Raw genomic sequence first — 16,588 nt, forward strand, 5'->3', positions numbered from 1 at the left:
CTAGGAAACTTCTGTGGTGGGATGTAGAGAATGGATCACATAGCGTACCTGCCTTTTCTTACACAATATCGGTAGCCTGTTCAGAGGCTTCAGAAGTACAAACCACAGTTTTCCAAATGCCATCAGTACATTCTGTTCTCACCTAAGACATTTCAGCCTCACTGGAAAAAAATTTAAGGAGCACTGGATGACCACTATTTTTCATATCTACTCCTCTCCATATGCCCCCCCCACCCCCCCAGGCAAATTTTTTATATGACGTTTAGAATCAATTTCTTTTTTGTGCTCTGAAAGCTAGCCTGTAAACTGAATTCTATGCTCTCATCCTAGTACATCAAAATTCAAATATTTGTATTTTTGTTGTGATCTCAGGAATATTTCTTGCCAGAACAACATTGTTCTTTGGGAGAAGTCTAAAACCACATGAAGTAAACTGCTCTTAATGTGTTGTTTGTATTTCTGGTTCAGATGTGGATGAGTGCCTTGATCCAGATAATTGTAAATTTGGGCAGTGTATCAACACAGATGGGTCTTTCCGCTGTGAATGTCCATATGGTTACATCCTACAGGAAACTCAATGTGTGGGTAAGTACAGCTGGTTCATCTTCCATTTTAAAGAATCTGCTGAGTTGCTAAGTATGGCATTAAAGACATAACGGAGATATATTATTCTAACGTAGAGTTTCCATCCCTGCTGATGTTCAAAACCTGACTAGGCAGGGACTGTGCAACCTGTTCCAAGTAGGTCTTCCACTGGATGGGGGTTTGGCCAAGAAAACCTCCAGTGTTCTCAAATTATGCTAGAATTCTGTGACTGTAATGCTGTAACTTAAGTGAGTTCTTGGATTTTGTATTTTGGGTTTTTTTGGTTGTGTATTGATGACAGAGTTTTATACCTTTTACTTGAGAATAACTGTGTATTCCTGCCTTGATTTAATTGCTTGCAGATACTGATGAATGTGCTGTTGGAAATCCGTGCGGAAATGGAACTTGCAGGAATGTAGTGGGAGGTTTTGAATGCACCTGTGTTGATGGATTTGAGCCTGGACCAATGATGACGTGTGAAGGTGAGACTCCCACGTGTTAAGGACAGTCATTGCAGTTGTGTGCTGAAACAGTTTCCTGATTTCAGAAACAACTGAGGAGAGTAAAGCAGCTTAAAAAGTAAAATATAGCCATTTGGAGCAATGCATCTTTATCTGAAAAGGGAAAGCAAGTTCCTCCTTCCTGTACCCATCTTGAACTGAACCTTTTTCTAATTGGAGATTGGGTGAACAGGCTTTCAGGTGTTATCTACTAAAGGACTGCCCAGAAGGGAGCATCTGAGAGTACAGTCTCTCCAGAACAGTCCCCAGAAATGCTGTTTATTGTCTCTGTGGCTTTTGCTCACCTCCCAGATGACCCTTGAGTAAAGAGAGACTATCAGTGACTTCTGAAATGTTAAGCAAAGGTGAAAGTAGAAAATGGACTGCTTGGTTGTTGTTGTTGTTGTTTTTTGTTTGGTTTTTGTCTTTTTTGTGTTTTTTTTTGTTTTGTTTTTTTAGGAAAGAAAGGGAGCAAACAGACAATGTAAACACAGTACCATATAAAATTACTATGGTACCCCTACACTGAATGTTTTTTGTGCTTTTGTCTCTCATTTCAGACGTAAAAAAAGTGAAAGTGCACAAAGAAGGGAGGAATAAGGAAGATCAGGGTTATAGAAGGAGCACACAGAAAATTAGTTAGGCTATAATATTTCATTGCGGTAAATGTTATTAAATGATTTATATTTATAAAGCCACAACTGGTGAAGGTACCAGAACTAGAAGGAACGTGTTAGACAAACCAAAGCAAACATTTTTATATGCATAGTACTTATTTAAGTAGTGGAACTCTTTGCTGCAGAGCATTAGTGAAGCCACAAGTATAAATTGATCCTGAAAGAGTTTGCACAAATTTGTGTGGTAATCCATCAGTGGAAATTAAGCTTGATAGTTTGGATGTGGCTTTTGGCTGTGGAAGTCCTTAAACTGAGAGGCTGTATCAGGGGAAAGATCTCCGCATACATGGTACGAGTTTTATTTTCAATACTCTTCCCCTCCCGTTATAGTTAGAGAGAAGAATGTCCTAGGACATTCTGACACTGTCATCTGACCTGACACTGCTGTTCTTAAATTATCTGCCACAATCTAGTTGTTTGCAAGCTCATACAAAAGAATGCTTCTGTCTTTATGTCAGTTTATGTTAGTTTTATATACAGTTAGAGCTTCATTCACTTCCCCGTAGAATTTGGTTCAAAGCTCAAATTGCAGAGGAGGAGTTAGCAAGTGCATAAACATCATTATGTAGCAGTAATTACTCTAGTAGCCCAGAGCATATGTAAATGCACTTCAAAATCATGTTTCTAGTGAGAATATTGTTTTATGGAATTCAGTGTATGAAGAATTTGAAATAGTGAATCTAGAATTTAAAAATAACCAGTCATAAAAATTGAGTCTAGAAGTGGAAAAGATGCAATTAGAAGTTAGATGGTATTTTGGCAGCATAGATCTGAAAATTATTTCTATTGGCTGCTTGCTATTGAAGATATTGAAACTTCAGGTAGCTTTTAAACATCCTAGCATGTCTGGTGCCTTCTTCTATACAGAAATGAGTAGAAATGTGAGTCCTCAACAATTAAAATTTAGCCCTTGCTAAACTGAGTTCTGTGGTATTGCCAGTAAATAAAACCTACGTGTTCAAGTCTGCTGCATATTGTGAAAGTATGTTTTCACTTCATATGGCCTTTGCTGCTCTGAATCTAGATGTCAACGAGTGCATTCAGAACCCTCTGCTCTGTGCTTTCCGCTGTGTGAACACTTACGGATCCTACGAGTGCAAGTGCCCCGCAGGGTATGTTCTGCGAGAGGACCGGAGAATGTGCAGAGGTAAAACTCCTACCAGATTCTCACAGTTACAAGATAATGATTTCAAGTTCCTGCAGGGGTAGGGCTCTGACTCACCGCAGTAGTGGTACAGAGTTTTAATCCCAGGAACTAACCGAGTCAGAAGGAATTTGGGATGAAGTTCTATGGCTTGCAGTTTGCAGTACACGGTTGATTGTATCAGCCCTGTCGTGCCTGAAAACTTACACATCTACATAAAAGTGAGGTCACTTCAGATGATATGGATTTGTCTTGCCCCAGTAAAAAGGGCATGTGGGAGAACTGAATTTGCTCTATACTACATCTTGTATATAGTTTAGCATAATAAGTGTGTGTAGAATTTGATTAGAATTAAAATTCCAAAGTCAGTATTTACTATTGTGAATTTTCAAGAGCATCTCTTTATACAATAAAGTCTAAACCTTGTATTTTAGATCAGGATGAGTGTGAAGAAGGCATTCATGACTGTGACTCAAAACAGATGGAGTGCAAAAACCTAATAGGTACCTATATGTGTATCTGTGGACCAGGTTATCAGCGTAGACCAGATGGGGAAGGCTGTATAGGTAAGTGTGAAGCATTGAAGCTCTTGATACATACAGTTCCTCAGCAGAGCGGATGATTTTGGATTTAACAAAGTATTAACGAACCCAAGAGAAGAATTATGAAACTACTTGCATAGTGGATGTATACACGTCCCTTTGCTGTTCAGGTGTTCACGAATCTGGGCAATAAGTAGAAAATCTGGATGTGGCTGTCTTTACAATCTGTTTGTACTGCTGTTGATGAATTGCTCTTAATGAAGAAAGCAGAGAATTGGGCCCACTGCTGTGAGCTCGTTTATCTCTGTTAATAAGAATGAGTGTAGGTCCTGAATTATTTTAAAACTGGATAGCATTAAGAAGTGCAGCTATAACTGTGAACGGTTTTGAAAACCAGTGAGGAGTATGTTGCAGAGAAAATTTAGTAACAAAATATATAATGTTGTGAGCTGGTCAGCTCTCTTTCCTCTGAAAATTAAATAAAGAGAATTTTTATTTAAAAAAATAATATTTATGCAAGTTTAACAATGCAGAACGCCCAGCTTAAAAACTCCATATAAACTTCTCTAACCTGCTTCAATCCAGTAATAGACATGATTTTTCTCATACCATTTTGAAAACAGATGAGAATGAATGTCAGACCAAACCTGGGATCTGTGAGAATGGCCGGTGTGTAAACACAGTGGGAGGTTACAGATGTGAATGCAATGAGGGATTCACTGTCAGTGACAGCCAGAAAGAATGCCTCGGTAAGTCTTAACAGTAACACCCTAATGAACAATCACTTTGATAGCAGAAATTCTGTTTTCTGGGAGTCACTTTATCTGTGGTTGTTGGATGGTTTTTTTTGGCACTCAGAGGCGACCCCCAGTTGAGGCTGTTTCACAGCTTAATGAGTTACTACATTTTGTGGAAGTACTCAGGAGCTCATACTTAGAAATGTAACAGTTAATAAACATGCGTTTGAATTTACATTCCTTCTAGAAGGGGCCTTTTTAAGTAGGTGTCCTCCTGCAACTTCATTCTTCCCCTGCTAACTGCTTTGATTAGTCAGGTTGGGTTGGCTTGCTGTGCAAGCTGACTGTTCGGTGGTGTCAGTCAGCTTGGAATTGCTCTGCCTTTTCTTTGGTGGTGATTTTCAGCCAGTCCTTCTTGTCTGGGATCAGACAAACTTATCTTTTTATGAGCATAATGTAACTTGTCTTCCACCTTTTGCTAAATTTCCTGTCTTCTTTGTTTTCCTTAGACATTGTGCTCTCTTTCTTACTGCTGGTAGTCTTTCACTCTCAGTTCCACAGTCCCAGGGTGAAGTATGCCCTTTCTTTTATATTTCTAACTAAATTCCTAATATCTCATGACCCTCTGGAGGTCATCACCATTAGGATTCTCTGTGATACATAATTTGTCTTCCAGACAACAGGGAAGGCTACTGCTTCACTGAAGTCTTACAAAGTATGTGTCAAATCGGATCAAGCAACAGGAACTCTGTCACCAAGTCTGAATGCTGCTGTGATGGTGGCCGAGGCTGGGGGCCAAACTGCGAGGTCTGCCCCTTCCCAGGCACTGTGGCCTTTAAGAAGCTTTGTCCTCATGGTCGAGGATATATGTCTAATGGAGCAGGTACCAACTTACCTATTAAACACCGTCTTATGCAATTTATTGAGTAGTAAATTAGAAAATCTTGCTTTTTGCATAGTTAAACATCGATTGACGCACACTCAAATGGGAGTTTGCACGCTCACGTTTGTGCTGTAGGTACAGATTAAGAACTACTTGTGTACATATAAGCAAAGTGATGTTTGATTTATGGAGGCTAATATAGATCAATTCCAGTTGTTTGCTTACACTTAAAGCTTGTTCATTGCACTTGAAATTTAGATTAATGATCCATTCCATATTTTTCTACTTAACATTTCTCCTTAATCTGGGCAATATTTCATTATTTTATGTAGGGGTTTTTTTTTTTATGTAGGGCCTTTTTTATGTCAGATTGCAAGAATCTACTAGAACTTTACAAAATCAGCTCTTCATGATGTTCTCTTGTGAACTAACCTTCATTTAACTGCAGATATTGATGAGTGCAAGGTTATTCATGATGTCTGCCGTAATGGGGAATGCATCAATGAAAGGGGATCTTACCGTTGTCATTGCAACCTGGGCTACACTACAGACATAACTGGCACTCTTTGCATAGGTGGGTTTTTCATTATGCGGTATGTATATAAAATTTATTATGCTCTCTCTATATAAATTTTACATATACAAGGCATGGCTTGTGGAAGGAAATACAAAACCTTTGAAAAAATGAGGAAATTAAAATGTCATTCCTTATGAGGTTTGGAGCATTTTAAAAAGTATCACAAATGTTGTTTGTCACAGTGGAGATATCTGTTTTTGCTTATTTTAGATCTGAATGAATGTAACGAGTCCCCCAAACCTTGCAATTTCATCTGCAAAAACACAGAGGGGAGCTTCCAGTGTTCATGTCCGAAAGGGTACATCCTTCAAGAAGATGGGAGAAGCTGCAAAGGTATATAAAAAACAAACAAACAAAAAACCTGCAGAAATTCATACCAATCCAATAACATTTAAATGGTGTAAATAGCTTGTGCAGAATAGAGCTGGTGTTTCAGGTAACTCTTTGTTAATTTGGATGAACATTGGAACCACAGGCATTCTGCAGGTTGGTAGTAGCCAGTCTTTAAAGACTTCTGAACCAATGGTATAAATGATTGGTCTTATGTTGGTAAGCATACTGAGTTAAGCCATGTTGTTCGATGATAAATATATCTTTATGACTGCTAATTATAATAACTCTAATGATCTGTAATTCAAAGATGGATGTGGTTTGCAGTGCATTGTCCAGCATCAACAGAGTTTTAACCAACCACCTCTGCAGCACACTGAATAAGGGACAATGTTGCAGGAGAGAATTTGAAATGCTCATTATATTTTCATTTATTTCTGTATCTTGTTACCAAAGCTCTGGCTGAAACCACACAAGTTTGAGCAGCAATTCTAAACGTGGCGTGGGAAATGACAGTATACTTTGTCATTAGTATTTAAATATTTCTTTTGGAGTTATAGCACGCTTCAGTGCAATACCATTTTGCAATCTGCCACTGCTTTTGATGAAGACAGTGACTTTTCATTTGCTGACTGTATCTAGAGCAGGCATTTATTATATAATAGCACCTTTCAGACAGATGAGAGTGGTGTCTGTAGTCCTGCATGATCGCAGACATTAGTATAGCTCTGAAGTCCCATCATAACATGTGGGGTTCCATGTGAGAGGTAGTGGAAGCCAGCATGAAAAGTGACGTGTGGATTCAAAAGCCTTTATTTGATACTTTATTTATTTTCAATCTCTTCTAAGTCCAACTGAACTGTCACATCCTTGCCAGGGAACATAAATGAAAGATATTTGCTTGTTTTTTAGATCTTGATGAATGTGCTACAAAGCAGCACAACTGCCAGTTCCTTTGCGTCAACACTATTGGGGGTTTTACTTGTAAATGTCCTCCTGGATTCACTCAGCACCATACAGCCTGCATTGGTAAGTGATGTGAGAATGTAGACACAGATTTGGGATTTCTTACTGTTTCTTTTTCCAGAAGCAAAGTAGCAAGAAGGCGAAATAAGCTTCCTGGGAAACCAAATGGAAACATAGGTCAGATTCTGATCCCAGGCCGACAGAACAGAGGTGGAGGTCCTCCCTACCTTCCCTTGTTTTCATAAACCATGTCTTTGAATTTTGCACTTGCGGGAACTAGATAGTAAGACCACTGATTTTTAATTTTTGCCTTACCCTTTCTTACCCAAGGAGCAATAAAAATAAAAAATCAGTTCTTTTCCTGTAGTTCATTGCAGGCCCACATTAGACATCGCGTTGAGGCTCCCTTAAAAAATAAGCATGAAACGTGTATGTTTCTGCAGTCCTACTTTAAACAGTTACACATTAGGTCTGTGGAAATGTCTCATGTCAAAGTAACACTTAGGCTTTGTTTTCCTTCAGATAATAATGAATGTGCTACTGAAATCAACCTGTGTGGGGCGAAGGGCATTTGCCAGAATACACCAGGAAGTTTTGTTTGCGAATGTCAACGTGGCTTCTCACTAGATCAAACTGGGCTTAGCTGTGAAGGTAGGTACAACACGTGGTGCATTTAACTTGGTCTCGTCTTGTTTTCCTTCATCTTCTTTCATCCTACTGTTATCCAAGGAGGGACATACAGAGTAAGCACCAAAACCTACGGGGTAAGCATGTGCAGACTGAAGAGAGGGTGGGGTATAGAAGTTTACAACAATTTCCCTTAATGGGCCTGAATAAATAGATATATTGCAGGACGCTAGAGAGCTGATATCTTCTGAGGAGACTTCAATTTAGTCTGGAATGTTTTAGTTTAAGAACCATAAGTTCAGTGAACTTCTGTTGAATCCTGCCTGGATTTCTGAGGGGCTCACCAAGGACAGGAAGTCTTGCATCTCCAAGGTGACCTGCTGAGAAGAGTTCAAGGGCTGACGACTTTATTCCTCTGGGTCCCTACAGCCTTTTACAGGAACAGGGTTTTGTTTGTTTTGAAAAAAAGATATCCTGGGATTCCTGAGTTTGCTTAGGGGAAAGCGAGGAATTCTTTGCTGTGGAGATTAGGACCCTTAGGAAGGCCTTGTTGGTCTCACATATAAATGGCTTTCTTCTCTCTGCTCAACAGCAGAATGCAGTAGCTATGAAAATTGTGGCTGAATTTAATCTTTCGGTGGTTTTCTGCCCTAACTTACTTTATGGAGCCAGAAACCCAAACCTGAAAGGCCTGAAGTGGGTTCCCGTGCTGGTCAGGGTTTTGGAAGATCCTGGAATTTACCTATACATATATACGATTTTATGTTTAACATACTTTTCAAATATAGAATAATTTGAGCTCTTCTCCCAGAATTCAGAGTGTATCTCACCTTTTTAGATGTTGATGAATGCGATGGAAACCACCGGTGTCAGCATGGCTGCCAAAATATAATTGGAGGATACAGGTGTAGCTGTCCGCAAGGATATCTCCAGCATTACCAATGGAACCAATGTGTTGGCAAGTCACTTTTTAAAACTCATACATAGAAATGCATGTTACCTTTGTTAGCAGCATGTGAAGGGCAGTAGGGCATTGAATGGGCCTCATACAAGCTTGTCTTGTGTAGGTAGCTGGAGATGTTTGACCTCTTTGAGAACAAAGAGGTCTGTAACTCTTTGCTTGGCTTTCTTTGCTTTTAGAAACATAAAAATGCCGTAGCTTGTTAGCACTGTGGTGCTCTACGGAGGTCTCTGCTTCTCATTATGCTTAGCAAAATTCCTAACATTTTATGCAGCCCTTGCTGTGATGTTTGCTAGCTTGTGCTCCAGCACTTAATGCCTGTTACGTACAAGAGAACAAGGGGGGAGCACAAACATAGGGTGGCCTTGAATAATAATTAAATTAGCAGAGCTTAGGGTTAAATTAGAATCTAATAATTGTCATGAGAAAAAAAATCAAACAAGCCTGTAATAAAGAACCTGCATTTTTAGTACTACTAATTCTGACTGTTGGGGAGGACATTATGGAATGTGAAAAAGTGCAGCTCTTTAGTTTTGCAAGTCATCTTTGCTGTTTCCAAGTCTTCCTGGGTGATAGCATTTAACTACGTGCATTTCCAGCCTGGTTTCCAGACCAGGCCCACGCTTTTATTCTGGTGGTTTTTTTTGAGACTATTGACTACTGTTTAGATTTCATACAAGGATTATCAGTTTCAAAATGCAGAGGTATGCCTGAAAGACAGAAAGGCTTCAACCTTTGTGCAACATACACTAATCACCAGACTTCACTAGGGAAAGTTAGGTTGGGTGCCACAACTGGGGACAGACTTGGCTGGCACTTCCGCCTTCTTGGACACGGGGCAGTCCAGGCAGAAACCCAGCACTGCAGGGCAGGAGGTTTGGTTTTCTTGTGTGCTCATGGCACCTCTCCTTCCTGCTGGAGCTGAGCATGACAGAGCCGCATGTGTTGGAGTGCAGAGCACCAGAGAGCAAGGCTGGCACCTGCTGGCACAGCTCGTATAGAGTCCAAGGCTCCCGTACATTTTTTTCCTTTTTCCATGTTTTTTTTCTTCCACCAATCACCCAAAATACAGGAACTAGAGTTGGTAGTATCCACACTCCAGCTGTTGTGGAGCAAGGCAGAGTATGTCTCGTCTTGGTGCAGCAACACTCTGTGGCACAAACAAGTGCTTATGATGTTGACTTAATTGCCATGAATGCAGCTGTGTTAGGTATGATATTGAGACATCACTCTAACTTAATGCCAAAGCTCCGCTGGGCTTTGGTGACAAATAATGCAGCCCCAGGTTGTAATATATTGAGTTCTCCACATGTTCAAATCATAATGTCTGTAATCATATGTGCTTAAAACACTTATCAAGATCTCCTGTGCATATCACAGGGGAAGAATTCACGTAATAGGTTTTTCTGTGACACTTCTTTCCTATTACTTGATAATCCCACTTCTACAAACAGTTTGTGTCTTTTTAAACTTTATTAAATAAAGTATTCAGGGACTTCTGATGTTGCTGCAACACATACTTAGAGAATCACTGAAGAATGCTTTGGTTCCTCCCATGCCTTCTGCTGTGTGTGACTGTATTCCCTGCCCCGGCAATTCTGTAGTGCACCATGCCATAAATCACACTGCAAAAAGTAAAGGCACTGGTTTTGAACAAAGAAAGAACAGCCACATTGTTTGGGAAGAGACAGTGATGCTCTGAATTAGTACTTCCATCTCGTGGATGTTCAGGTCAGAGATGCTGCTCTGGGCTTGATGTTTTTATCTATGCAGTGTCTAGAAGACATTTCTTATGCATGTGCACACGCACACAAGCATGTGCAGTTACTTTATCACAGAAAATGGAGAACAACAGCATTCAGAACATTTCAAAGCGATTTTGCCACATCAGAGAAAACATTCAGATCAACTGCATTTAACAAATCATCCATATATAGTAAGCAAGCCTGAGCCGACCTCAAACTCCTACAGTGCCACACTTGGGAAGTTTGGAAAAGCGTTGTCTCAGTGTGGCAGTCCTTTGTATCTTCAGCTGCTTTTATTTTTACTTTACTACTAGTTCCTGCACCTTACCTGTACCTCATACTTAACTGCGTGTAGGGAGGGATTTTCAGTGCCTGGAAAAGGTGTCAGAGCCCAATTCCCTACTCTTTCCTTTAATGCTGAATAGAATTATCAACATGCGATTACTAGACCAGATTGTCAGCTGTACAAAGTTTTATCCTTCTCAATGGTTTCTGGAACAAAAAAGTTCCCTCCTCTGCTTCTCTGCTCAGCACCAACTGACGTGGCATGAAGCATCTAGAGCAGCCCAGCCGCTGGGTTGTGTGGCTGTAGTCAGGGAGAGGCCGAGCCCCGTCCTCCCTCCTTTCTGTGCGCGTCTCACGGGGCAGCAGGTTTAGCAAGTCGGGGACAGCCTTTCTGAAGGGGTAGCTTGGGCTGGGCCTGAGTAACAGTTAACATGGTATGTTCTGCTTCCTTTCCAGATGAAAATGAATGTCTCAGTGCACACATTTGTGGAGGAGCATCTTGCCACAATACTTTGGGAAGCTATAAATGTATGTGCCCTACCGGATTTCAGTATGAACAGTTTAGTGGAGGTTGCCAAGATATCAATGAATGCGGTTCTGCACAAGCCCCATGCAGTTATGGTTGTTCAAATACTGAAGGTGGCTATGTCTGTGGATGTCCACCTGGTTACTTCAGAATAGGACAAGGGTAAGGGATTCTCATTTTAACCTAACAGACATAAAGGGGACATAACTCGCTCCCTTCTCTGTAGTGTGGCACAGCAGAACCAGCGGGTTGTCACCACTGAAAGGTGGACAGGGTTGTGGAGGTGCTCAGGAGATGGATCCACCTGCCTGTTTTGGAGATGGGGGAGGGGAGAGCTAACAGAGAGAAGGGAGCTGTATGGGTTTAGTGTTTAAGAAAATTTCTCACAATTACAAAGTTCAATAATCTCTTTTAAGCTACTGTTTTCACCTCTCTCCTGCATACCCCAGCAGCTAGTCAAGCTACCTGAGCTTGCCCCTTGGAAGCTCACACCTCTCACCATGATTTGTGGTGTACACTTGTCTCTTTAAAAACAAACAAGCCCACCCCATCCCCCTCCAAATCCAAAGACAAATGATATTATACAGGAAGTTTCACCCACTGGTTGGAACAACAATTTTGTATGCTCTTATGTTCCTGCATGTTCCATATTCTTATCTGTGTTCCACATTAATTATTTCTTAAATAAATGTCTCCCTTATCTAGGAAACCAATTTTCACTTGCCCCAGTGGGAGCGTTAGGGCTGTGCATCATGTAGGACCAAGCACTCAAATGGAAAGCAGAAAGATTGTGGCTTAAATTTTAGAGGTGACTAAAAGTTTGGGATACTCAGTTGGCCTACATTATGGAAGACCCCAATTCTCAGATTTTTCAGCACTTCCTGAAAATTGGTCTCTTTTAATGTGTTTCAGGTTGGATGACAGAAACAACTAAAAACTTCTCAGAGCCTGAACCTGAGTTTTTAAAACTGTTTAATATTGGCAGGTCTCTCTTAGGCAAAGCCTCTTGGAGACAGAATCTTGAAGTCAAAGAGGCGATGGCACTGTGATTCAGTGAGAATTTTGCATGTTGAATTCAGCAGAAATTTTTTCTGGGAAATGAGTGCAACATAATTGCTTATTATTTGTATTCACAGTCCCCAAATTTAGCTTTTGATAAGATATGTCTCTCACTGGAATTAATTCTGGATTTCTTCCTTCCTCAGACACTGTGTTTCTGGAGTGGGGCTAGGCAAAGGTCAAGGACAAGAGCTTTCACTCAGTGGAGAAGTAGATGACAACTCGCTCTCTCCTGAAGCTTGCTATGAATGTAAAATCAATGGCTATCCCAAGAGAGGAAGGAAGCGCAGAAGCACTAATGAAACTGCAAATGAAGCAGAGGTAATCGACCCTTTTCAGGGGGAAGGGGTTTGGTGTTATCTTGTGAAAGGCAATCTTAGAAGGACGTGGGCCAAGAAACAATCCCACAAGAAAAAATTATACCCCAAAGTAGACCGAAGAGCTGGTTTTGGACTACAGGTGTCTGGGGGGGGGCGGGTTCTGAAGTTGTTCACTGTCACTAGGCTAAGGTCATCCTCTGCAACCCTCACCTTTACCTGTCACGTCAAACAGTAAAACAACCCACCCAGCTGTCTATAGAGGGTAATGCACTCCCCAGCAAAGCAGGCTCTTGATGTCAGAGGATGGCAGATAGGTAAAAAATTTGTGTGACCTTGTGGCAAGGAACCAGCACTGTTGGTCAGGGTGAGGACCCCACCTAGCAGGACCTGTCACCGCAGGCCTTCCTGGGGCTTGTCCACACCCTTGCAGTCGTTCAGGCTGGGCTGCCAGCCTGTGAATGAAGCTGTCAGCGGGGTCACTCGTGGTGCTCGCTGCTGGCCCCAGTGGAAGGACAGGAGGCTGAGCTTTAACTGCCATCACTAGGAAGTCACTGGGGACAGTGGCAGGTTTCCATTTGCCTCTGAGTGGGTAACTGTGTATCAGTGAAATGCTTAAAATCTATTGTGCTGATCCAGCTCCACTCCTTCCTAGCTGTTGTCATTGTTTTTTTATCAACCAAAAGTTAGTGAGTGGTTTCAATGCCCACATTTATATCTGGGTGAAGACTAGTCTGCTGTGTGACAAGTGACATGTATTGTCTTTATATGAAGAACAGGCACCCTTTTTCTTTCATCCTGTAGGGAGATATTTTTCTTTAGTTCTTAGAAAACATTTCTCAAAATGGGATTAAAGTAAAGTAAATCCTTCACCAAACTCCCTCTGCTGGGGTTTGTTCTGAATTGATCACAGCAGTGAAACAACGTGGCGGAGGTGCTTGTAATGCTGTTTGTTCTTCAGCTGGGCTTGCTGCACACTTGTCCAAAAGTCTGCCTGCTCCCAGCACCACCCCCTCCCAGTGTGAGCGCAGAAGTTGTGGCAGAAGCATGATCCTACAATGTGTCATGTTACTGTAGTCTCTCTTGAGCAAAACTCCCTGCATTACCTAAGGAGTGCCACGTTGGCTTATTTTAACTTCTTGTAATATAAGGTCAGAAATTTCTGCTTGAGTCATCCAGTGCAGTGTCCCACTCAGGTCACTAGACTTAAACCTTGGTCATGCTAATTATACTTAGACTTTACAAACAGTAAACAGCTTGCAGAAGTGTTCACAGTCATTGGACGTCCCAGTTCTTCATCCTTTCTATGGTGACAGTGACGTTAAAGGTGACGGGACCTGCCCTGATCTGGCCAGAGAAGCAGCAGGTCATGGCAGGTCTCAACTGTGTAGGTAAAAGTATGTGTCTGTGTGTGCAAATGAGTGCGTTCCATTCAAAATATAACAAGAGACTCTGCACACTCTTGTAAAATGATGTCACACCATCACTACCCTGAGCAGTCGTGTGTGCTCTGCTCGTGTGCATATGCCGAAGAGCTTCCTTTTCCACACGTGAATACCGGGGATTCGGGAGCCAGTGAGCCATTTCCATTAAGTGTTCAGTGAGTGGCTCTCTGCTAACGCGGGAAGGCAGGAGAGTGCTTTTGCCCTGGAGAGTGGACACTTGACTGTACTTTATTCTGACAACTCCTAAGACCCCAAAGAGTGGTTTAGACAGATGATGTTACAGAATGTCCTTTAAAAAGTTATTTCATTAGTAATGGATGCGCTGGGTAAGAACTACACACACAGGCGCCTGTGAAACATTGACAAAGCCGACTAACATTGTTTGTTCTTGTGCAGGATCAGCAAGATCTGGAGCCCCCGATCAGCCTCGCCAGCTGGGATATTGAGAAAGCAGCAGTCTTTTCTATCAACATCTCCGAGCTCAGTAACAAAGATCGCATCCTGAAACTGCTTCCTGCCCTCACAACACTGACAAACCATAACCGATATTTAATTGACTCCGGAAACGAAGATGGTTTCTTTAGAATCAATAAGAAGGACGGGATAAGTTACCTTCATTTCACAAAGAAGAAGCCAGTGCCTGGAAACTATTCATTACAAATCAGTAGTATTCCACTCTATAAAAAGAAGGAACTTAACCAGCTTGAAGAGAAACATGACAAAGACTACCTCAGTGGTGAGCTGGGAGATAATCTGAAAATGAAAATTCAGATATTGCTTCATTAATTCATCAACCAAAGACCAAATAATTAAACCAAAGATAGATAGGTAGGACTGAATATTCCTCCCAATCAGATTCTCCATATCATAGGTACAATCTTACATGAGTACATTTGTATGAACGAGCACTATTATACTATTACATAAGCAAGGTACAGGATGAATACCCTAGCTCAAAACAACCACTTTCTCAGGCTTTTAACTGTAGCTGAGCTACCTTGATATGTTGAATCTTGAAAACTGGGACTTTAACCATTGGAAGTTGGCCACTGATGCTGAGACACATCATCATTTCAGCAGAGGTACAAGAATGTGCTTTCAACTGATGGACAGCTCTATTTTTGTAATTCTTAAACTTCGCTTCTCCAACTACAACTTACTAGGTCAGCCATTTATGATATCCATTTGGTGCTAGTAAATTTTCAACCTAGATTTATAAATGCACTGTAATATTTACACAACTTAGAAGCCAAAATTGCCATTATTCAGTCTAAATACTTCAATCAACCAAAGTTAGCTCAGTAGTTTATCTCAGTTATGCCTATAATACATTACATGTAAATTAAGTGTGTGTATACTGTAATCATGCTATTTTTATCAATGAAGCATTTGTAAACTAGATTAATAATACCCTTAATGTGAGGGTTTGTAATGGTGCTTATAAGACCAACTACTTGTTAACTGTATACACAAACCTGATGATAAAGTTTCTGTGACTTGCCAAAATGCACTGAGGTCAGTAGGGACCGTTAAACATTCTCAAAAGTCAGATGACAATCAGTGCCATCCTACACCATGACATTATGTAATGTGTTAAGAGTACCCATAGTCATTCATATCAACAAGGGTTCAATGTCATAAATGTCACAATAAAACAGTTTTTTTTTTAGTTTATTCTGTGGCCTTGTGTTCTTGCTAGAAGTATGATAAACTGAGTTCTTATGTTTCAGGCATTTTTGGTAGGGTTGGTTGTGTATCTGTGCACAGGTGATTTCTTCTTGAAGGCATGCTGCTATCATTTGTTCATTCTTTGTGCAAAGGAAGAACGGAAGAAATACAGAAACCTTCACAAATCTAAGCAGCAGTGGAATTCTGTAAAATAATTGTGTGGCTCCAAAAAGTGCATTAGAACACTTCCAATGACTTGACATGAATAATCCTGTCAATCAGTAACTTGATTGCCGAAACATGCAGAAGTGGATGTTAAATCATTATACAGAAAAAAAACAATTTATTCAAAGTCATTTGCTAAAACTGCTTTGACTTGTTTAAAATATTCCATTCTTTTACCCCCACTTCAACAGCTGTTGTCAAATGATCCAAGACTGATTGCAAAAGGGATAATCCAATACCAAAAGCAACCACTAGTTGCGGGTGGGCTTCAATAACAAAGGAATTTTTCAGTGACGCCCATGTTCATGTATACTCAAGTGCTGTGGTGCATCTTTTAGCAGCAGCAGGATGTTCTACTGAGGTGCGATGCTACAAAATCTAGGGGGGAAAAATGACAAAAGTGGTGTTGCTGAAAATACTGATTGGATAGCATTGTAGTTGACAGAGGGAACATACATTAAGCTATAACAACTTTGAAAGGGAAATATACTGTAACAATTTACCCTGAATTGTATTATTTTCTGTAATTAGATTTCAGCTGCCTTGGATTTCTTCTATAACAAATATAACTATATGGAAAGGAGCTGGTGCACAGGGTTACTTTGATATTTGTAATGGACTATGTCTGGATTTTATTTGTTAGTGTGCCAAAATCTTGAACAGTGTACTTTTTCCACATGTTGCGTAACTATGGCAAAATATAACCAGAGCTTTACAGTTGTACATGCCACTTCAATTTCAGCAGGTTGGGAGTGTTTTCTAATGCCAGCGGCAGCGTGTAAGATTGTA

General features: G+C 40.7%; 1 protein-coding gene across 3 annotated transcripts in view; it reads left to right on the forward strand.

Annotated features, from left to right (window-relative positions):
• Positions 1 to 15,580, forward strand: part of FBN1 (fibrillin 1) — a 157,489-nt gene extending 141,909 nt beyond the window's left edge. For all 3 annotated transcript variants that reach the window (XM_080607904.1, XM_080607905.1, XM_080607906.1), the window contains 14 exons: positions 469 to 585; positions 948 to 1,067; positions 2,787 to 2,909; positions 3,341 to 3,472; positions 4,072 to 4,197; positions 4,862 to 5,068; positions 5,517 to 5,642; positions 5,856 to 5,978; positions 6,888 to 7,004; positions 7,464 to 7,592; positions 8,407 to 8,526; positions 11,016 to 11,247; positions 12,291 to 12,465; positions 14,303 to 15,580. In XM_080607904.1, the coding sequence (XP_080464030.1) occupies positions 469 to 585; positions 948 to 1,067; positions 2,787 to 2,909; positions 3,341 to 3,472; positions 4,072 to 4,197; positions 4,862 to 5,068; positions 5,517 to 5,642; positions 5,856 to 5,978; positions 6,888 to 7,004; positions 7,464 to 7,592; positions 8,407 to 8,526; positions 11,016 to 11,247; positions 12,291 to 12,465; positions 14,303 to 14,692 (2,237 nt within the window). In that variant the 3' untranslated portion in view covers positions 14,693 to 15,580. The remainder of the gene's footprint in view (positions 1 to 468; positions 586 to 947; positions 1,068 to 2,786; positions 2,910 to 3,340; positions 3,473 to 4,071; positions 4,198 to 4,861; positions 5,069 to 5,516; positions 5,643 to 5,855; positions 5,979 to 6,887; positions 7,005 to 7,463; positions 7,593 to 8,406; positions 8,527 to 11,015; positions 11,248 to 12,290; positions 12,466 to 14,302) is intronic.
• The last annotated feature ends 1,008 nt before the right edge of the window (positions 15,581 to 16,588 follow it).

Source organism: Anser brachyrhynchus (genome assembly GCF_964034855.1).
Source record: "Anser brachyrhynchus genome assembly, chromosome: 11".
Classification (NCBI taxonomy): Eukaryota; Metazoa; Chordata; class Aves; order Anseriformes; family Anatidae; genus Anser; species Anser brachyrhynchus.